Source organism: Dromiciops gliroides, chromosome 3, assembly GCF_019393635.1.
Source record: "Dromiciops gliroides isolate mDroGli1 chromosome 3, mDroGli1.pri, whole genome shotgun sequence".
Classification (NCBI taxonomy): Eukaryota; Metazoa; Chordata; class Mammalia; order Microbiotheria; family Microbiotheriidae; genus Dromiciops; species Dromiciops gliroides.
Window position 1 is genome coordinate 547,188,055 of NC_057863.1, and position 22,601 is coordinate 547,210,655.

A 22,601-nucleotide genomic window follows, 5' to 3' on the forward strand; every position below is an offset into this window, starting at 1 on the left:
GTTCGTTCTTCTTTTGTGACTGATTTTAAGAAGTTTGCTTTATTCCTCTTCCTTTTCTTTTTCCTAGCATCTATCAGGTCTCTAACTTTTAAGCTTTAAAGCTAAAACCTGTTTTGGGATACTCTGTATGTGATTCTAGGTGTCATTTCCCCTCCTTAGGATTCAGTTTCCTCATCCTAAAATAAAGGGTTAAAATAGATGATTCCTAACATCCTCTGGCTCTAAAGATTCTACTTAAAAATCACAGAATCTCAGAATTGGAAGGATCTCAGAGGTCACCTGGTTTAACCCATAAGTAAGCAGGCATGTTCTTTATGATACCCCCCCCCAACAATATTAAACCAATCATTGCATTAAACAGGAATGAAGTGCCTCTGGAGGCAGTCCATTCCACTTTGGGATAGCTCTGATTGTTAGGAAGTTTCCCCAAATACTGATGTGCAATTTTAAGCTTAAAAAAGCTGAAATCTCCCTCTACAACCCCTCCCCCTCCTCATCACTCCTAGTTTTTCCACCTTGGGCCAAACAAAACAAACCTAAGCCCTGGAGAGGACTCTAACCTTTTGAAAGGCTTTCACCTCTTCAGTGATCTGAATAAACAAACATTTACATGCAAGAGGAAAATCCACCATTTAAAAAATGTTGTAAGGAATCAGTTTGTAGTGTGACTTGTCCCTCCTAAATTTAGTCAAGCATATATTTATTAAGTCTATAACACACCCTAGACCTAATATGTCCAAGGCCCATGCTGGTGACTCTTTTCCTTGTGACATGGCATACCTGTTGTTTTTGAACCACCCTCTGCTTGCCAGAACACTAATAGACAAGCTCACTTTGCTTCCATCCTCCACATCTAGCACTGTTACTGTCTCTGGGTATGTGTGTGAGTAAGGAAAAGAGCCGCACATGGACAGAAAAATGTGTTGTTAACAGAATTATTTCAGTGCATCGGAGGGTCTGAGATGTGAGTTTTTACTCTGTCAGTGCAGATTGCAGCCCATCTAGATCTCCTGGTCCTGGGTAACTTTGGTCTACATAGGTCCTTCCTCCAAGAAGATCCAGCCAACATGCAGGAGGTCCTGTTCTGGGTAATGTTACACGAAAGGGTTGTCTGTCTACTCAGGCTTTGTCACCACAACATGTCTTTGTCTGATCATAGGTGTCTTTAGTGATATTGTTTATTCCACTTCTTGAACATAGTTTGTATTTGTAAATATCATGCAGTCTACTTATGCCCATTATGTATCTCACTCCTTCTCTTGGAGTCATCCATAACTTGAATGTCTTGGATACTGTGGCTTGGAGGACATTTGTGTTGACAAAATGGACTTAAGTGGCTTGGGAACTCTAAAAGCACTGCTGTTTCCCAAATGCCATCCAGCCTACTCTCTTCCCTTCATTCGATTTTGGGCCTAATTTTTCTGTCTGCAATAAGCAAACTAATTGTACAGATGTATCATTTCAGTGGATTGGACATCTAGTTGCATGTTGTAATCTGGACAAAGGGCCATTTTGTTAATTCATCTCATATGGATTATTAGGCCAATCTCTTTGGAATAATGATGGATTTCTGTTATAAGGAGGTCCTTATAATGTTCTGGGGTTAATCAGCAGTCTATCTACAAATAGGATTACCTGGAGAACATTATGTATAGGGAATCCCTCTTCCATTTGGACCCTCCATCAGATTTATTCTTCATAATTGTGGCAAACATCTCACTGTATTATGCTTTGTTTGACATAAACAATCAATAGAGTTCTCCATATTGATATTTACCAAAGAATTATGCATAATCTTTATGTGTGAGCAACTCCTTATTACAAAATTATCAAAATTCATTTGTTTTTCACAACTGTTTTAAGGTTTGCTTTTTACACACGAGGACACTGAGGCCAAGAGCAGTGAAATGATTTGCCCATACTCACCTGGCTAAAAAGTCATACGTCCAAAAGTCAAAATGTGGATCTTTCCATTCTACTGTCTGGATCTTCAGCAAACTGCCTTTTTTATGCTAGAAGCCATCTTTGATATGGCAGCGGGGGCATGAAAAGGCTGGCTCTCAGTGATGAGATTTTTATCTCTTAAGGGAGGAGAGTTCAGCAAGTATCTTTTGGGGTCCTCTAGCCCTCCAGGCCTATAGCATGTGAGAGAACACTTTTAGAACTGGAAGAGACCTCACAACATACAGTGTTAGATCTAGAAGAAACCCGAGGGCAAAGAATGTGAAAACTGCAGATAACCTTAGTTTTACAGAGGAGGAAACTGAGACCCACAAAAGAGGACTGACCTGAACAAGGTCATATGTCAGCTTAGTGGTAGAGTTGGAACTTGAACCCAGATCTTCAGAATTCAGATCCAAGAGACTTTCCTTTTACAATACGGTGTGTCTCCATTTCTAGAGTGCTTCTTGTGGTAGCTTGGACATATACTCCCTTCCTGACTCCCTACCTCCCTATCCCCTCCCCTAAGGCTTCCTTCCTCTCACATCTGATTTCAGCACCAACAGCCAAAACAGTTGTACCCTAGATGTTTTTTATTGGCAACCCGATGTTGGAGGGTAAATGAGAAGCTAGCTTAGCTCTCAACATTCACCTTCAGAATAAAGAAAAAAATCCTATATGGACTTGTGTGTTGGATGGAAGGTGGAAGGGCAAGGAGCACAGGAGAAGAGAATTGCCCGCTCATGAGATCTTTTGGCTTCTTGATCCCTGTTTGCACTTTCTTCTGGGTCTAGTTACTCCTCTGGGCATGAACCCCAAGTTCCATGAACTAACCTGAAATCCTTACAGGAGTGGAATATCAGGCATAGAATGTTACAGCTGGAAGATTTCTATCATAGTCCCAGAGATGACAAGTGCCTTGTCAGAGATCATATATTGGGTTAATGACAGTGCCAGGATTAGAGTCCAGTTCTTGTGACTCCCAGCCTAAAGCTCTTTTCACGATGCCCCACAGAATGGGATGGATCTTAAAAGTAAGGATAGGATTGGATGGTGCCCTAGACACAGTTGTCACCTTGAAAACTCATTCATTGTGTTCTTTGACAGATTAGCCGTGTTATAGTCATTCTGGGATGGTTGATCAACACTTGGCTCTGACTTTCAGGAGAGACAAATGAAGCCCACAGGAAGGTCAGGTTCACATACTCCAAAAAAAGCCTGTTAGTCTTGGTCTTGGCTTGTTTTTACTGTGTGACCCCAGAAAAGTCACTTCCCTAGTGTGCACTTCAGTTTATCTGAGAAATTTTGATCTCTAAGTTTCTAGTCAAAAAAGGCTATAGTTCTATGAATATAATAGCTGACATTTCTACAATATGTTACAGAGTGCTTTCCCCACAACAACCCCATTAGGGTACACGTGGTGTCAAGATTATTATCCCCAAGATTACTATCAACTGTAAAATTGATGAAACAACCTTGGAAAAGAGTGGTTATCTGAAGATCATCATATATGGGCATGTGTGTATGGATGTGTATATATGTATATGTGTATATTTGTGTATATATACATAGATACACATATATACACATACATATATAGATACTTTTTCCCCCAGTAAGCAGAGAGTGTAAGTGATATCAAGCTCAAACTAGTCACTGAAGGCTTCCTGGAGGAGGTGAGTCTGAAGCTGGGGTTTCAAGCATAAGAGATGGGAGGAGGCAAGCCATTCCAGGCATGCAGGACAGGCCAAGCCCAAATCTGAAGGAGGGAAAATAAAAGCAAAGGTCTTTTTGGCAGCCCCAGCCAACTGGGCAGGTTTGAGGAAGAGAGAGGCACCTCACCTGCAGCTCTTTTTTTTAATCAAAGCCAACTTTTGGTGACTGAGCTCCTGTCCCAGAGGATTGACCTAATTTAGTGGGTCCGGATTAATGCTAAAAGAGCTATAGGGATTTTTGTTTGTTTTGTTAAACAAAAAATTCTTCTATAAATGTCAGATGATACTGAGAGGCCACATGGTATAGTTGAAAAGATATTAAATTAGGATCAAAATTACTTGAATTCCAATCCCAGCTATGTACCTGTAATGACTTTGGGCAAATCAGGACAGTTCTCTGGGCCTCACTCTCTTTATTTGTTAAAATGAGGGGCTTGGACTTCTTGACTTCTGAGATTCCTTTTAGTTCTCACAGTCTGTTTACTTTTAGTTCTAAATTGTAGTGTAATGAAAACAACACTGGATTTGGAGTCACGGGACCTGGGTTCATGTCCCTACTCAGCTACTGTGTTATCCTGATTAATCATCTCACCACGCAATTAGCTTTGGTTTTCCCATATGTGAAATGAAGAATGCTATTTAAGGCCCCTTCCTGCTCAGTCTTATAAACTAATGGGAAGATGGAAGAGAGATGAAGGCTGGCCAAGCTTCTCTCCTCCCTCACCTTTAGAGTTCGGCCATGTATCAAGCCAATGTCAGCCCAACTCTGATTCTTATTTTCATTCTGCTTCCTCTACTCTACCTCTGCACAAGCTAGTTGAAAAGGGATTTCAGATTAAAGTCCTGGATCATTTTCCCCCTTGATTTTGCCAGTGAACTAGGGAAAAAGAATTACTCAGAAAGGAGGGTCCCCTTGTCCAAGAGTTTTTTGTTTGCAGTAGACTTTTAAAGTATAACCCTCTCCTCTCAAATTCCACACCCCACAGGGAATTTGGGCAGGGCAATAAGGGTTAAGTGTCAGCTAGTAAGTGTCAAGTGTCTGAGGCCAGATTTGAACTCAGGTCTTCCTGACTTCAGGGCCGGTGCTTTATCCACTGGACCACCTAGCTGTCCCCGGAAGTGTGATTATTGGGGGAAAACAAACAAAGAATAATAAATAGCTAGAGAATGAATGAATGAATGGATGGTCTTGAAGTCAGGATTGAGTTTAAACCCTGACAGATACTTTTAGATCTGTCAACATGGACAAGTCTTCCTTTGTCATAGATTCAGTGTCTTCAACCATCAAATTAGGATGATGAAACTTGCCCTTCCTACAGCCACCGATTGTTGTAAGGAAAGTACTTTGTTAACTGCATAAATGGGAAGGGGTTTTGTTCTAGACTCTTTTCCCTTGTAAATGGGAATAATAAGGCCTCTACCATCCATCTCACAAGACTGTTGTGAAGAAAACACTTTACAAAGGTCAAAGCACAATAGAGATGTGGGGCCTTAAAAGTGCTGTCTGCTGCTTGGGAATTTGGTCCTCCACAGTCTGAGCCCCCACTAGATCAGACCACATTTCCTTCTGCTCAGTGAACTCCCACAGATCCCTGTTACCTGCAGCATCAAACAGCAAGTCCTCTTCACGACCCGACCCCCTTTTCCCTTCTTCCCATACTCTATCCCACCAACCCTGTGGTCCAGACACACTCGTTTTGCTTGTCCCATCTCCCATCTCTCTGCTTTTGCAGGCTGGCTGTCAGCCATGCTCAGAATGCTCTCCCTCTTCACCTCCATTTCTTAGTTTTCTGGGCTTCTTCCAAGAATCAACTAATGTCCTACCTTCTATGAGAACTCTTTCCCAGGCCCTCATGAGAGCCTTCTCTCTGAGATCCCCTCCAATTTACTTTCCTATGGCTTGTTTGCACAGTTGTTTGCCCTTTGTCTCCCCTATTATAACGTGAGCTTTTTGAGGGCAGGGTCTGTTTTTACCTTTATTTTTATTCCCAGCACTTAACGCTGTGCTTGGCTTGAAAGCAGTTAATAGGTACTTGTTGACTGACATCCTGTCAAGTCACCTTACAAATGGTCATTTGGCCTACTTTCCTATGCACCTCCCATCCTGTACCCTGATTTAGAGTTTTCTCCCAGACTCTTCTCATTCTCAGTTCTGATAACTATTATTCTCATACAGAGTAGGAGGTTGGAGCCCTGGTCCTGTGCCTCAATAGAGTACACCACTATTCACAGGTTTCTCAAGGCTCAGTTTTGTCCTGGAAAGTGGGTTATTGCCCTCTTCCCATTTTCTTTCCCTCCTCCTTCCCCAGGCTAGGGTGCGGTAGTAGGGTAGATGAGAGCCTGAGAGCCGATTGGACATCAAGGCCTTCACCTAGAAAGAATAGCTTTCTTAAGCTTCTCTCCTACTCATTTTAAACCCACCCAACTCCTAGAACTAGGCTCTTTGTAAAGCACATTAGGACCAGACTTTCTGGTTCAAAGAGAGGCTTGGCCAACCTTACCTCCTTCCCAACCAACCCCAGGAATGATCAGATTGTGTCCTGAAGAATGAGAAGGAACAGCCCTTAAACCACTCACCTTCCCACAGAAGACTTTTGGTTCATTTTTTTCTTTTAATTCACAGGTGCTCTGAAAATACAAACACAAACACATGAGCTCTGCAGTAAAAAGAGGTTTGAATTAAATGTGAGGGAGATGAGGAGTTCTGGAGTGTGCCCCAGCTTGATGTGGGACCTTGTGCAAAACACTCCCATCCTTAAAATGACCCTTCAAGGTAGGGAATACAAAGTCTGATGAACTCTTTAAGGATGAGAAAATTACTACAGAGAAATTCAGTGACTTTCCCAGAGCTACACATGTATAGAAGCAGAGATTTAAATTTAGGTCTGTGAAAATGTGATTCCTTTGTAGAAAAGTCTTATGTGAGGAAGAAGTTACAATGGAAATTAGAATTATTTAGGCCCTTGAGAGAAATTTTTGGTCCTGGGTTTGTTTATAGAATACATCTTCAGAGATTGTCATGAAATTTATTGATCTTTAAAGAAAATAAATTTCAGGGCCTAAATAGTCAGCTACATGTCCTCAAATTTAGAGTAGCTGTATCTTTTTTTTTTTTTGGGGGGGGGGGTTGGAGTTAAGTGACTTGTCCAGGATCACATAGCTAATAAGTGTCTGAGGTCATATTTGAACTCAGGTCCTTGCTAACTTCCGGACTAGTGCTCTATCTACTGCCCCACCTAAATGCCCTACTGTATATCTGAAAATAGCACCTTACTACATTTTTTACTGTTCTGTCTTATTTTGTTAAATAGGATCCATTTTAAAACTGACCTCAGATTGCATCCTGAGAAAGTGCTTGTCCATACCAAAGGCTTAAGTGTTTCAAAAATTGTGAACTGAGCTTGTGAACTGAAAGAAGTTTTGTTCAGAATTACATCTGTACACTTGTGCCTCTTGCTCCCTCTCCCCTTTTGGGTCCCTTTTGATGCAATCTGTGTACATAAAACCCAGTTGCTCATTAAAATCTATAGCTGTACTTCTCATACCCTTACAGGTTTGGAATGCCTCATTCAAACAGACTCGTTCCACTTGGGCCCTAGAGGGCATAACTAGGAGCCAAGGGTAAAAGTTGCAGAGAGACAGACTTCCGTTGTTTAAGGGAAAATTTCCCAACAATTAGAATTGTCCCAAAATAGGATGGACTATTTGAGGGGAAAGAAGCAGGTTCTTGGTCACTGGATGACCACCTGTCAGGAATATTGTAGAAGGGATTTCTGCTCAGCTATAGGATGCTAGGTGGTCTCTGAAGTCCTTTCCAGTTCTAAGTCTCACTGGACCTGTTTCCTATTTTGCAAAATGGGGAACCTGAGCTTCTTCCCCATTGATTATTTCTAGTGTTCTAGAGGGACCTAGTTATAACAGCCACTTCAGACTCTGAGACATAGTATAAAGGGTTCTGGATTGAGAAATGATAGCCCCACTCTACTGTTCCCTGGTAAGACCACTTCTGGAGTGCTATGTGCCATTTGGGGTGCCTCATTTTAATCCAAAAGAAGACAACCAGGATGTTGAGAAGACTAGACACTAGACCATATAAGGATTCTTTGAAAGACCTAAGAATGTTTAACCTGAAGAAGAAAAGACTCGAAGGAGGGGGTTGGAGGGCAGAATAGCTATCTTCAAATATTTAAAGGTCTGCCCTGTGGAAGAGGGATTAGATCTGTTCTGTTTGGCTACAGAAGACAGGACATGGAATGGTGGGGTGGGGGTTGTAAGGGTTTCAAGGTATGAAATTTTAAGAAAAAAGAATTTCAGTAAGAAATTAGGGAAAACCTAGAGTGATTCAAGCTGTCTTAAAGTAGACCAGGGTGCTGTAGAAGGGAGGGTTTTTTCCCTCAAGCAAAGACTGGATGATCATGGACCAGTGAGCCAGGAAATAGCCTGGGGCTCCCCCCCAGCAGTGATAAGCCTTCCACTCTCACCTCTTTTTGCTTCCCATTCTTTCATGCTGCTGTTTCTGCCTACTGGGACCTGCCTCAAAGACTTTGGACTGGCAAAGTTTGAATTGTTCATGTTCCTTATGTCCTCTGACCAATGACACCCATACGTAGGTTCTCAGAGTTTCTCAGAGCCACACCCCCAGACATTCCCTAGCTATCTGAAGTAGAGATTTTCAGTTCTCAGGTTGGCCAAGTAGGACCTCATTCCTCTGACCGCCCACTGCAAGGATTCTGTAAACCTCCTGAAAGGCATCTTGGGGTGGTGAAAAGAGTACTGCATTGGTACACAGACCTGGCTCCTTGTGTATGATAGTCATTTAAACTCTCTGTGCCTTAGTTCCCTGTAAAATTCTTTATAAAATGAATGCATGGAACTAAATCTAATCAGGTACTTTGATATAATAGTAAGGCACTGGATTTTAAGTTCAGAAGGCCTGGGTTCAAATCTCACTTCACACCTTTACCAGCTGTGTGACTCTGGGGAAATCACTTAACCTCTGTGTGCCAGTGCCTAATCTGTTAAAAATGAGGGTTTTGACCTTAATGGCCTCTAAGAGTCCTTCTGAATCTATGATCCTGTGATCTCTTTGGGTTCCTTCTTACTCTAAATCCTGTGCTAATATTATAAAGGCAAGTTTGGCCTAGAACTTCTGGAATAGGACATTACTTTATCAGTAACAGAATTTTAAGATTAGTTGGGAAATAGAACAGGAGATGGAGGTTTGTGTCACATTTTTTCCTGTAGTTTCCTGTAGCCTGTTTTATTTTACACCCTGATTCCTGAGCCTCACATCCCCATCTACCACTTGCTGTATACCATATTGCCTCATGCAATCCCTGGCTCTCATTAACTCCCTTCTGTTCTTCATTTTCTTTCTTCCTACTTCCCATGGCCTGGGCTCTCCCTACTTGCCAAGGCTTTGTCCAGTATACTCAGCTGGCCTTTGTTTGGCCACTTTACCCTCACACCTCCCTCTGCCCCAACCTACTTTAAACTATTTCAATCTTCATTCCAGTGGGAATGAAGTCTGTTCTCCCCAAAGAGGCCCCAGATACTCATTCTGGCAGCTTACAGATAAACTTTGGAATTCTCTTCCCCAGCATTTAAACTGAGCCACCCAAGATAAAACTTTTTCTAGCATCATACTTAAGGCAAGGGATACGTCTCCCACTCATGCCATGGAGATCTAGATGGGGAAGATGTGCTCTCTCTTCTTTGTATGTTTTCCCTAAAGGTTGTCATTCATTTGTTTCAGTTGCATCTGACTTTTTTTGACCCCATTTGGAGTCTTCTTGGCAGAGGTACTGGAGTGCTTTGCCATTTCCTTCTCTAGCTCATTTTATAGATGAGAAAACTGAGGCAAACAAGTGGAAGTGACTTTCCTACGGTCCCCCAACTAGTAAGTATCTTAAGCTAGATTTGAACTCAGATCTTCCTGACTCCAGGCCCGGCACACTATCCACTGTGCCATCTAGATACCCTAAAGGTAGGTTGTAGTAAGATCTGATTCTCATTTCTTAACCTTTTGAGGTCTCAGTCCTGGACATGCCCTTCTAGAAAACCAGGCCACTGGGCAGAGTAACTGGGGACTCATGTTCTTTCTCCTCAAGGAATAAGGGGAGCCCAATGACTCCTTGAGAAGGAAGAATTGATCCCTGACTTAGAATATAGGACGCTCGAGTTACAAGGGACCTGGGCGATCATTTGGTCCAACAGCCTAATTTTAGATAAGACACAGCTCCCGGGCAGGGAAGAGACTTTACTTACCAAAGGTCATAAGATGAGTCCATGACAGCCTGGACTAGACCACCCAGGAAGAAGTGATGGCACCTCAAGGTCTCTCTTCTGCCCCTTGGCTATACCCAAGCCCCAAACAAACCCTCATCTCAGCTGTCGTACCCTTGTATCTCCACTGTGTCGTGGTGGTGTGAGGAGCAAGCCTGGAGATTGTTGTGTGCCTACAGCACCTTGAACACATTAGTTGTCCACAGAATAAGCCCCCTGCAATGGAAGACAGCAGAGCTGGATTCTCATCCGAGCCCTGTCACTAAGGAGGTTTGGGACCTTGAACAAGTCACTGTCTGTTCCCAGGTGCTTCTTCTATAAAATGTGTGAGTTGGGACGGGATGAAAGGCCACCTGCTATGGTGGGAAAAGCCCAGGATTTGGGAGTACAAGGCCTGAACTTGGACCCCAGCTCTGCTCCTTATTACTTGTAGGACCTCCTGCAAGCCCTGCTTTGCGGTATTTATAAGCATCCTGGTTCTCCTAATGCCTTCTGTTCTCCTCCTACTGTGGATGTGTTTTCCCTCCCCTAGAAGGAATGTGTGATATTGCCCTCACAGACATGGGGCTCCTTCCTCAGATTAGGGCTTTCTCATGTTGTCTTCCATCCTTCCTCTCCCCAAAGATTTGAGGATTCCATAAGGAATCCATGATTTTCATGTGGAAAGAGTTGAAATTTCCTTTCATGATGGAGTGGTTGAAGGAGGACAGATGAAATTCCTCCCGAATTAATTTAGAGTTCCTGCTTGAATTCTATGTCACACATACAGTTGTCTATCCTGGCTTGTTAAGTTATTTTGATGCTGCTTTAGATAGTTAGATTGCCTTCTCAAGAGCCTAATAACAGTTTTAGATCTTGTAAATTTAATTATACAGAGGTACTAATCAGTATTAGTCAAGATCTTGTCTTTGGCCAAGACCCAACTATTACTCTGTTGTTTTCCTTCCTTTTTGTCCACCCTTCCCTCCAAGTATTTCTGGCTATCTCCCAAACCAAGACATTCAGGCAAGACTGGCCTTCTACTTTGGCTTATATTGGTATGATGTCAGTAGTGCCTGAAAGGACCCCCCCCACACACACACACACCTCTCCTAGCACTACCTAAAGAAATCCAGACCTGAAGCTTTCAAACCCTTTAGCCACATTTCCCAATGAGAGAATAGGCTTAACTACAGCTTCTACCTCCTCTGCCCTGCTGTCCAGAATACTTGTGGTCCTCCTGGTATACCATGTCTATAATGTTATGTCTAGTTCCAGGAAACACATTTTAGGGAGAAACTTGACAATTTTGAGCACACCCAGAGGAGGATATCTAGAATGGTGAGAAGAGAGTACATGTCATTTGAGGATCTGCTCAAGGAACTGCTCAAGTGGAAGGTAAAGAAAAGGGACTTCAGTATTCAAGAACTTGAAGTCCTTTTGGGTGGCAGATGGATGTGACTTACTCTACCTGGCACTGGATTGCAGAAGTTCAAGAGCAGTGGATAGGTGCACATAAAGGTAGACTGAGGCTTTATGTGCAGAAGCTCTTCCTTGTAATTAAAGATGCCTCCAAATACGAGTGGCCTTGTTAGGTAGTGAGGAGATGACCCCCATCATTGGTGGTCTCTAAGAAGAAGCAGAATCACCATTTTAAGGGATCCAGAAAACTCAACATGTGTCAGTTCCTGTGTTCTTCAGAATCACTAACACATGTTGAGTTTTCTGTGACTTATGGCAGGGTTTGGTGGGAGGAATATGGGAGAGAGATGAAGGGTCCTAGCAACTTTCGGGGTAACTGCCAATTTATTGTGACACTTGGATAGCCTATGAGAACTCTTCTCTGGGCCTTGGCTCTCTCCAGGTAGTCCCTTCTAACTTTAACATTGTAAATTGTCAGGTCTCTTATAGTCCCCGAATCTTCTGAACTTTTAGAAAGCATACTGATAGCCGAACCACAGTGTTGAACTAATTAATGGACAAGAAAGCATTTTAAAAGAATAAATTAGAAGGGACTGTTACCAAAGTAAATATGGATATTTTAAAATAGAAAAATCTGCAAAGGTATCTTCCATATAGTCATTCTGTTTTTTCAGTTCTATCTCCACAATCTCTCTTGCATCCATCCTTTCTCCACTCCCATGGCACACACCCTAGGTCAAGTCATCATTTTGTGCCTGGACTTGGGCAACCACCTTCAAACTAGTGTTCACACCCATAGTCTCTCCCTCTCCAATGCATTGTAGAGAGATACCTGACTTCTCTTAGGTGCACACAGTTCTGACCATGTCAATTTCCTGCTCAGAAACCTTCAGGTGTTCCTTGGTGCCACCGTTGTGAACAAAATAAAGCACAGGCTCCTTAGACTGGCACTCAGGACCCTTGACAGGCTGCTCCCAGCATGCCTCTTCAGCCTTAGGTCCTACTGCTCCTCCTCATGTACTCTGCTCCACCCAAACTTGTCCCTTTAACACGTCTCACATTTTCTTCCTCTTCCTTTTTTGTTCAGCCCAACCTGTGCTGTATGGTACAAGAGAGACAGCACCATGGACCTGGAGACACAAAACCCAGGTTCCAGTCACAGCCCTGCTATTCACTACTGGTTGTGTGGCTTTGAACAAGTCTCCTTCCCCCTCTGAACCTCCAGTTCTTTATCTCTAAAATGGAGGTCATGGGATTTGTGGTGTCCATTTCATGCAGTGATCGAAAGTACTCATCCACTTCTGTAAAGCCCTGGGTGCCACCACTGCCTCCCTCCCAGCCAAAACCCACTCCCTTCCTCACAGGGGAACCAAAAAAGCACTGGCTTTGGAGTAGGAAGGCTTGAGTTCTAATCCTACTCTTTCAACTTTACTTTCTAAATGACTTTGGCAAGGCTCTTCCCCTCTGGGGCCTCATTGTCCTCATCTGTAAAATGAGAGGGTTGGAGTCCTCTCAGGCAATCTGTGTTCCAATAGCCAAATGCTGCCTCTCCCTTGAAGCCTCCCACCCTTTGTCTTTCCTACCTCCTTCGAAGTCAGTGAAATCTCTCTCCAGCCGCCCATAGTGCCTTGTACCTTTCTTTATCACATCTGCTTTATTTTGCTAATAATTCAGTTGTACTTTAAAGCTCACAAACTGCTTCTTGATCTCATTTGAGTCATGCAAGAACCCCATGCAGTATTACTACAGGTCTTATTTGCTTTTTACAGATGAGGAAACTGAGGCTCAGAGGTTAAATGATTTGCTCATACTCTCACAGTTTTAAATGCCTTAAATCCTACCCCTAGGTATGATTTGAATTTAGGTCTTTCTGATTCAGATTGTAGCACTTTACCCACTATGTCACTCCTGCCAGGTGACCTTTATGAGGTCAAGGACTGTATCTTGTTCGTCTTTGTCCCTCCCCTTTTCCCTCTCCCACCCCAGTATTGAATATAGGGCTGTATGCCCTCAGAAATGTGTAAATAAGTCATCTGTAATGTCAGAAAATCCTGCTGTTCTTTACATTGGCCAGACCACATCTAGAATATTATATTCAGTTCGGGAAAGACGTTTTATATAAGACATTGGCAAACTGGATAGTGAGCAAGATGGTGAGGACAGCGGACTTGCCATACAGAAATCCTTTGAAGAAGCTGGGGGCATTTAACCCAAAGGGGAGAGGAGGGCTAGTTAGCATGATAGTTGGCTGTAGTGCTTGACCTCTGTCATGAGGGGCAGGGATTAGATTTATTCTATGTGGCCATTGAGTCTAGAGCAATGAGTGCAAGCTGCAGAGAAGTAGATTTGGGTCCAATGGAAAGAAACCCTTCTAATGCCATCCAGGTATGGAATGGGCTGCCTTAGAAGAGAGTCCCGCCCCACCCCAAGTGGAGCTGTTCAGAGGCTGAATGATCACTTCTCAGGAGGTTCTTGTTCTGGCCTAGGTTGGACTCGGTGCTCTCTGAACTGCCTTCTAGCTCAGAGTTTCTGAGGATTTGGGAGTCTGATTCTCTTTTTCTTTCCCATCTAGGCACTGGCTCTAGCATCCTCTCTGCACTGCAGGACCTGTTCTCCATCCCCTGGCTAAATAAATCTAAGGTCGAGAAACAGCTTCAGGTCATCTCTGTGCTACAATGGGTCCTTTCCTTCCTCGTCTTGGGTAAGATTGTTATTGTTGCTGTTGGGGGCAGGGTAGTGAACTTGGGGTAGAAATGTGCCCTTAACAGTGAACAAAATGGTAAGTGAAGCTATCGAACACTCCCATTTCTATAGCACTTAAAGGTAGACAAAATGATTTCCTCACAATAACCCTGTGAGGTAGGGAAAGGAAGTAATCAGCATTCTTCTCATTCTACAAATGAGAAAACTGGGTTTCAGAGGAAGGAAGTCACTTGCTCAAGGTCTTATAGCTAGCAAATGTTGGAATAATTGAAGTGACAGCAGGGAGGCTGGGGAAGAGGGGAATGTGGATGAGAAGAAGGCAACCCTGATAATGTGGTTATTTCAGTACTTCAAGAGTCTGTTATTTCATGTGAGTGGGTACTCCTGATCCACTGGGTCAAAGCTGCCAACCCTTCCATGTCTTCAAAGGCCATTTTAGTGAACTGCCATGGGCAAAAACTTCATCATCATTCGTGTTTGGTCAGCCTGTTCCTGAACCTTTCCTAGGCTGGTCCTGAGGGAAGAAACATGCAGGCCCTTTTTGGACCTGTGCTTAAGGATTCCATAGCTCATAGGATCTGCCAGCCTTCACACAGAGATTATGTTGGGAATAACAATCCCTCTAGCATACCGGCCCTTTATCACCCATTACCTCAATTAAGCCTTACTGTTAACAACCCTAAATGTTAGTGTGCCCATTTTTTTATATATGGGGAAGGAGAATAATTTGATCAGGAGTCAAAAAGGTTAGGACTCAGTCTCAGACTGGGGCTGGGTCTCAGGCCAGGGCCAAGCTTTTCATCCTTAACTTTATTCACTAACTACTAAACTGGCTAGGCCAGACCATAATATTCCTGTTCTAGAACCTGAACTATGCCCAGATGGGCTCCTTTCCCCCTTTCTCTGACCCTGTTTCCAAGCTCTTTCCTTTCAGGAGTCTGGAATCAGGTTGGAGACCTTAGCAGGCCAAGTATAGCTTCAGATTATCAGAGCCTTCCTGCTTGGCTGGGTTTATAATTTGCAAGTTAATGATTGATCCTGACCAAACCCAGATCTGGCAAACCTGCTGGGGCTCCTCCCCTGTCACTCCTCCCAGCCAAACGCTTGGTGGTTGCAGCACACTGAGGGGGTGGGCAGACGATCATGTTTGGGGACCTCATCAAGCTTGAGGCCCCACACACCAGTGATAATTAACTTTCTTGCCAATCATCACTCCCCCTGGGGCCCTCTCACCAAACCAGCTGGCCTAGAGGGGCACTGCCTAGTTTTGTAACCAGGGGCTTGTGTTGAAACCACTCTCAGGTTTAACCCTGAATTTGCCTTTCCAGGCCCTGCTTCAACTATACCTCTATCCAACTAATTACCAAGGCATCACGAGTGACAGTGGAGTGTAGTAGGAAGGTGGCTGGAGTTGGCATCAGATAGCCAGTGTTCTACTTCTGCCTCTGCTGTTTGTTCATTGTATGATCCCTGAGCAAGTCACTTTTCAGTCTTCAATTTTATACAGTCTTAGCCAGTCAGTCAATAAGCATTTATTTTAGGCACTTACAGTGTGCCAGAAACTGTGTGATACCAAGAGAAGCAAAAAACAGTCCTGTCCTCAAGGAGCTTACATTCTAATTCAGGAGACATGTTAATCACTAGGAATGTACAAGATATATACGAGGCAGATGGAATGTAGTTTCAGAGGGGCAGAAGGGATCAGGTGAGTTTTGGAAGGGAGTCTTGAAGGAATTCAGGGAAACTTAAGAGGTGCAAATGAAGAGGGAGAGCGATCCAAGAGTGGAGAATGGCCAATTTAAAGGATCAGGAGATAGAGTTGTGGAAAACCCCTTCTGACTCCCCTAACTCTTTATTTTTTTTCTCTGTGCCTGCATCTGTCTTCTCCACACCACCCCCACCCCACAACGTAAACTCCTTGAAGGAAGAAGTTGTTTTCCAGACAAAAGTCTTTGTGTCCCCAATACCTGACATGTGGTAGATGTTTAATCAGTGTTTGTTTTATTAAAAGGGCCTAAGACATGGAATTGGTAGAATCTAGGTTCAGACCTTAGCTTTTACATGTGGTATGTGACCCTCGATAGAGATCATTTCACCTTTGTAAGTCTGTTTCCTCATCCATAAGCTAAGGACAAAAATCCTTGCCCTGCATACCTCTTAGACCTTTTCTGAGGAAGTGGCCTTAAAGCACCACAGAATTGCGAACTATTCTAGTTTCTTTCTTTCTTTCTTTCTTTCTTTTCTTTTCTTTTCTTTTTTTTTTTTTTTTTTGGTGAGGCAATTGGGGTTAAGTGACTTGCCCAGGGTCACACAGCTAGTAACTGTCAAGTGTCTGAAGCTGGATTTGAACTCAGGTCCTCCTGAATCCAGGGCCAGTGCTTTATCCACTGCGCCACCTAGCTGCCCCAGAATTATGAACTATTAAACTCAAAACTGAATGAAGAAGACCTCAGAACACCTTAGAGACCTGAATCATGAATCTCTTCTCTAAGACATTCCCAACACCTGGTCTTTCAATGTCCACTTCAGGACCTTCAGCGATAAGTCAGGCCTTCCATTCTGCAATAGCTGTGTTTGTCTTTATTTTGAACGTGCCTCATCTATAAAATCCTATTAAGTTCTATAGGATGATAGGACTTAGAACTAAACTGGAATCATAGGGAATCTAGTCCAGTCCTTTCATTTTACAGATGAAGAATATGAGGCCCAGAGCAGGGAAGGGATTTTCCCCAGTCATGCAATTTGCTAAATACTTACTCCAGATTTCTTTCGTCAACACTATGCTGGTTCATGCAGCTCCCAGAATAATCTTCAAGACTGTGTACTCTAGTAAGTGGAGTGCTAGACTTGGAATTAGGAAAGACTTGAGTTCAAATCCTAACTCTGAAACTTAACTAGCAAATCAATTAACCTTTCTGAGCCTCAATTTTCTTATCTGTTAAATGGGGGTAACAGTACCTCCCTCACAGGACAGTTATGAGAAGATATGTACAAAGTGTTTTACAGACCCAAAACATGCCAGTTTACATGTCAGTTGTTTTTAATACATGCTTCTGACCTTGCCATTTCTCTGATCTAGAACCCCCAACAGCTTCCTATTTCCTGTAAAGTCTTAACCTCCTCTTACAGCTCCTCTAAGATCAAATGAGTATGTATGCCACATATATGGAGACATACAAACATGCTTTGCCAGCTTTCAAGGGCTATTCGAATGGCAGCTGAGCCTCCAGTTATCTGTCCCTAACACAGTTCTGTATGACAGGCGGGTCTGTAAAAATGCCGTGGAGTACATGGTGCCAAGTATGACAAGCCCCTTGTACATGGGAGGCCAGGGCTGCAGAGCTAGTAATTGTCCTAGCTGAGAGTCTAAACCAGGCCTCCCTGTCTCCATGCCCAGTCTGTCTTCCCTTACTCTGTGGTCTTCTTTCTGAGGAAGTTTTTGCTGGCATTCTCCTCTAGAGGCTTTGTGTTTCATAGTCCTAGTCTGTAGGCTCCATGAGGACAAGGGCTTTATCAATCTAAATGTTACATCTCTGCCTACCCATCTTGTGCATCTAGTAGCTGCTTAGTAAATATTTGCTAAATCCATGTTCTAGTGGCATGTTTAGTCCGACCAAGTTTCAGTGATTCCTGTGAAAGCAAATTGACCACCTTGTATTAAGACCTCTTATTTATTGCTTGTTACCAGTTTCTGCTTGTCCTCGTTTATCCCTGTGCATTTGCACAGGCCATTTCCCACACCTAGGATGCATTCCCAACATATCTCCAATTGTCTGGGTTTTTTCCGGTCTTTTTGTGGGGCAGTGAGGGTTGAGTGACTTGCCCAGGGTCACACAGCTAGTAAGTGTCAAGTGTCTGAGGTCAGATTTGAACTCAGGTCCTCCTGAATTCAGGGCCAGTGCTTTATCGACTGCACCACTTAGCTGCCCAATCTCTCTTTCTTCAAGGCCAGACTCACAGAATCATAGCCTCTTACAGTAGGTCATCATTGACCATCTAGTTCAACCCAAAGGAATCCTTATGGTAACATACCTGATGAGTATCCATCCTCTTGTAAGACACCTCCTAAGACAGCCCATTGTTCTGCGCCGCTCTGACTGTGAAGGCTCGTTTGTTTTTCCTGCTATCAGCCCTCACTTTGCCTCTAGGTAGCTTCTACCTTGTGCATTCTTTGGGCCCAACAGAACAAGTCTAATCCCTTCTCCCTCCTCACAGTGACAGCCCTTCAGATATAAGAACACAGCTATCATGTGTCTCAAGTCTTCTTTTTGGCCTAATTGTCCCCACTTCCTTCAGATGACCCCTAGATGACACAGGCTCAAGAACCTTCACAGTCCTGGTTGCCTCCATCTGTGTACTCTCCAATTTAGCAGTGTCCTTAAGCTTTGATGTCCTAAAATGAATACAATCGTCCAGATAAAGTCTGACCAGAGGAGAGTATTGAGGAGCTGTTATCACCACCTCCTTTTAAATTTTTAAAAATTCATTTTAAACTTAAATACAAAACAAGAAAACAACTTTCCACGTACACAGTGGAACATGAGAGGATTCAATATAAAACCATTTCCATTTCAAGAAAACCCATGTAATAGTAGATTTTTTTTTCAAAGCTACCCAGCTTTTCTGTGTTTCCTTCTAGGTTTTCTCTTGTTCTCTGCTGTGTGTTTTATATTTTATTTTTTCACTCCTCTCCAAAGGCTACAATTAAATGTGTATGTGTGTGTGTATATGTATATATACACACATATAAGCATATCTATAAATATACACATACATAATATACGTACATGTACATATGTAAGACTATACTATGCATATTTCTATTTAACAGTTCTTTCTCTGGAGGTGTGGATGACATCTTCCTTTATAGTTCCAAGTCTTTCCAAGTTCTTCTAAGTAAACCAGTTCATCATTTCTTATATCACAGTAGTTTTCTATCACATTCATATGCACACAACTGATTTAGCCATTCCCCATTTGAATGACTAAAATGATAGATGCCCATTTGATAGGTGTAAGATGATCTCTCAAAGTTGTTTTAATTCTTATTTCTCTAATCAATAATGATTTACAGCATTTTTTTCATGATTCTATATAATTTTGATTTCATCAAAAAACTGACTATATCTCTCTTGACCATTTATCAATTGGGGTATATTCATATACTTATAAATTTGATATACCTCCTTTTTCCTAGAAGCTGTGCTTCTCTTATCATAGCCCAAGATTGCATTAGCTCTTTTGCTTCCAAGTCATATTAATATTTCAGCTTATAGTTAACTAAAACATGGCACAGTAGATAGAATGCTGGGCCTAGAGCAAGACCTGAGTTAAAATCTAGCCTCAGATACTCACTAGCCACATGACTCTGGGTGAATCACTTGACCTCTGGTTCCCTCAGTTTCCTTAACTGTAAAATGCAGATAATAACAGCACCTCCCTCCCAGGATTTTGAGGATCAAATAGATCATATTTGTACAGCACAATGCCTGGAACATAGTAGGCATTTAATAATTGCTTACCCTTCTATTCTCTAAAAACACCAAATTTTTTTCCAGACAAACTACTACATATCCATGTTTCCCCCAATCTTTACTTGTGAAATTGATTTTTTTGAACCCAAGTGTAAGACGTCATGCTTATCCCTATTGAATTTCTATCTTACCAAAATTCAGCCCAATGCTCTAACCTAGTAGGGTCTTTTTGGATCTTGATTTTGCCGTTGAAAATGGTAACTATCTCCTCCAGCTTAGTGTCAACTGCAGATATGATGGGAATTGTAGCTGTGCTTTTATGTCACTGATAAAAGTTTTAAACATCATGGAGCCAGAACAAATCCTTGGAGCTGTCCCCTGGAGACCACCTTCAAAGCTAACATTGAATCATTAATGACTGTTCTTTAAGTTCAGTTATTTAACCATTTCTAAATCCATCTAATTTTGTATTAGGTACTAATTTGTATTCATGTTTTTCACAAGAATAGCATGTGATCCTTTATATCAGATGCTTTGCTAAAATGTAGTTAAACTATCTTTGCAATATTCCTTTAATCACCAGCTTAGTCCCCCAGTTTAAATCTCCAATTAAATCATGCTGCATATATGTGATTACTGCTTCCTTTGCTAAGGTGATCATTACCCATCCCTTTAATGATGCATTGCATAATTTTTCCAAGAATGAAAGTCAGGTTCTTTGGCCTATAGTTTGTAGACTTTTTCTCCCTCCCTATTTGAAAAGTGGGATATTTATCTCTCTTCAGTTATGAAGTAACTCTCCATGGTCTTTTACATATTACTTCAAGTAGCTTAGGCAAGACAACAGATATTTATTAAGATAAATGCTTACTAAAAAGAAAAAAAAAAGATAAATGCTTACTATGTGGCAAGCATTGGGGATGCATATATACATATGCATGTATATAAATATGTAGGTGAAGATTTTATACACACATAAGCAAAAAGAAATATAGTCTCAGCCCTCAAGGAACTTACAAGGAAGACAGACAACACATAAAAAACAGCTGACAAGTGATGGGGTGGGCAGAGATTAGGAGAAGGTACCCCTAAGGAAGCATAGTTGTTAAAATCTGGAAAGTCAGAAGGCCAGCTGGGAGGGGAATAAAATTTAGCCAGCCTAGGCCCCTCCCAAAAATGGAACCATGGGAGGAACTTACCAATGGGAAGAAATTAACATGGCAATTAGATGTTCTAAGGTGCCTTAATACCTTAAGCACTGAGAGAGGTTTCAGGATGAGACTGTAGCTAAGATTTGGTGTTAGTCAGAAATACAGCCAGGAAGAAAATCGCATCTGTTGGGTCTTTCTTACCAGAGGATGCAGTTCATCTTGGTCAGGTGATCTGAATTCACAAGGACAATTAGATAATATGAATCTCCTTTCTTACCTTGAGTATCAAGTCCCTGTTAGCTATTTTTCTACCATTTCTTGTGCCAAGGTCAAATGTTGGTAAAAAAAAAAAAATAGGTGATAGCTCTGCCTACTGTCAGTTACTGGTTTTCATCCTGTATACCTCTGTTAGAGGTCTTATCCTATTTGTGATCTCCTACTTTCTTCACAGTATTTAAAATTTATTATTAAAAATCATTTTTTGCCTTCAGTTGCTTCACTAGCTTCTTCAGCTTACTCTAAGTTTTAGCACTGTTGATGCTAGACTGTCGTGCTTTTATATACTCACTTATTAACCAGTCCTAGCTTCCATCTTCTATACTTCCCCAATTGGTGAGTTCCATAACATTCTCTGAAGACAACTTGTCATTTTCCTCTTCATTCCCGCTTCCTTTGTGTTTTCAGAATTACATTGTTGAGAGTCCCACCCTCACTGTCTCTCCCTGTAGAATTTTAGTCCGTTAGATCCTGCCTCTCTTTCCCCTAAACTCTTTTAAAATTCACTTTCCCCGAATCTAGGGTGCATTATCTGTCCAGTTATATTCAGCCTTCTTCTCCTTTTTTCATATTTACTTTAGGAAGAAATGGTCACTTTCCCTGAAAGGTGCCCATTATTTCTACCCCAGCAATTGTTTCTTCCCTGTTAATGAAATCAGATCCTGAATAGAATTTCCTCTTGTTAGTTACTCCATCCTTTTGCAAGACTGAATTATCACTTAAGACAAATAAAGTTATATAAGCTGCTCTCCATTTTGGGGGGGAGGGAGGGAGAGAGAGAGAGAGAGAGAGAGAGAGAGAGAGAGAGAGAGGGAGGAGAGAGGAGAGGAGAGGAGAGAAGAGACGAGATGGTCAGTCGGTCAGTCTTGGCTGTGAGACATGAAACACAGCAGTCTTTGGAGAATTGAAAATGGATATCCCACAGAGGGCAATGGATAGGCCCATGGTGTATGTGAGGAGGCTACAACATAGAGTCAGTGAAGAACTTTGTAGAGTTGTAACAATAAAAGATTGCATCAGGGAATTATACGAGATGGTCTGGCCATGTGGCAAGAGATGACAGATAGCCTAGATGCTCCCGCTGGTATAGTCACAATGTCAGGAGACATTAAGAAGGGCTTTCTATTATATCAAGTAAGGTCCCCTGGGGAAAAAAAAACTTATGGGAAGACATGCATAAGAGATGCACAGGATGGGCAGCACTGGGTGGGTTTTGCTATTTCTGTGAATTGAATATATCATTTCCTTTCTTTGAGTCTCCATTTCCTTTTGTACATGAGGAAGTTGGGTTTCTGCTGTCTTTAAGGTCCCACTGATTCGTTGTTCTTTTCCCCCATAGGAATTGCATGCAGCCTCATCTTCATGTACATATTCTGCACAGACTGTTGGCTGATTTCAGTACTGTATTTCACATGGCTGGTCTTTGACTGGAACACCCCAAAAAAAGGTACATACTTCCCAGTCTCACTGTTTGCTAGAGGATCTGGCTTTCTCCCTGAATCTTGTTGACAGGAAAAATTATTTCCCACAGAATCAGACTTGGAAGGGACTTCAGAGATTGTCTGGTCCAACCTGTACCTGAGCATGAATTCCCTCTGAAAGATCCCTGACAAGTGTTTGAACACTTCTAATGACAGGTGGCTCACTACTTCTTA

At 42.3% G+C, this 22,601-nt stretch overlaps 1 protein-coding gene across 1 annotated transcript in view; it reads left to right on the plus strand.

Annotated features, from left to right (window-relative positions):
- Nucleotides 1-22,601, plus strand: part of DGAT2 (diacylglycerol O-acyltransferase 2) — a 54,700-nt gene that overhangs the window by 13,758 nt on the left and 18,341 nt on the right. Inside the window, exons 2-3 of the mRNA XM_043997873.1 lie at nucleotides 13,915-14,043; nucleotides 22,286-22,393. Coding sequence (XP_043853808.1) covers nucleotides 13,915-14,043; nucleotides 22,286-22,393 — 237 coding nt within the window. The remainder of the gene's footprint in view (nucleotides 1-13,914; nucleotides 14,044-22,285; nucleotides 22,394-22,601) is intronic.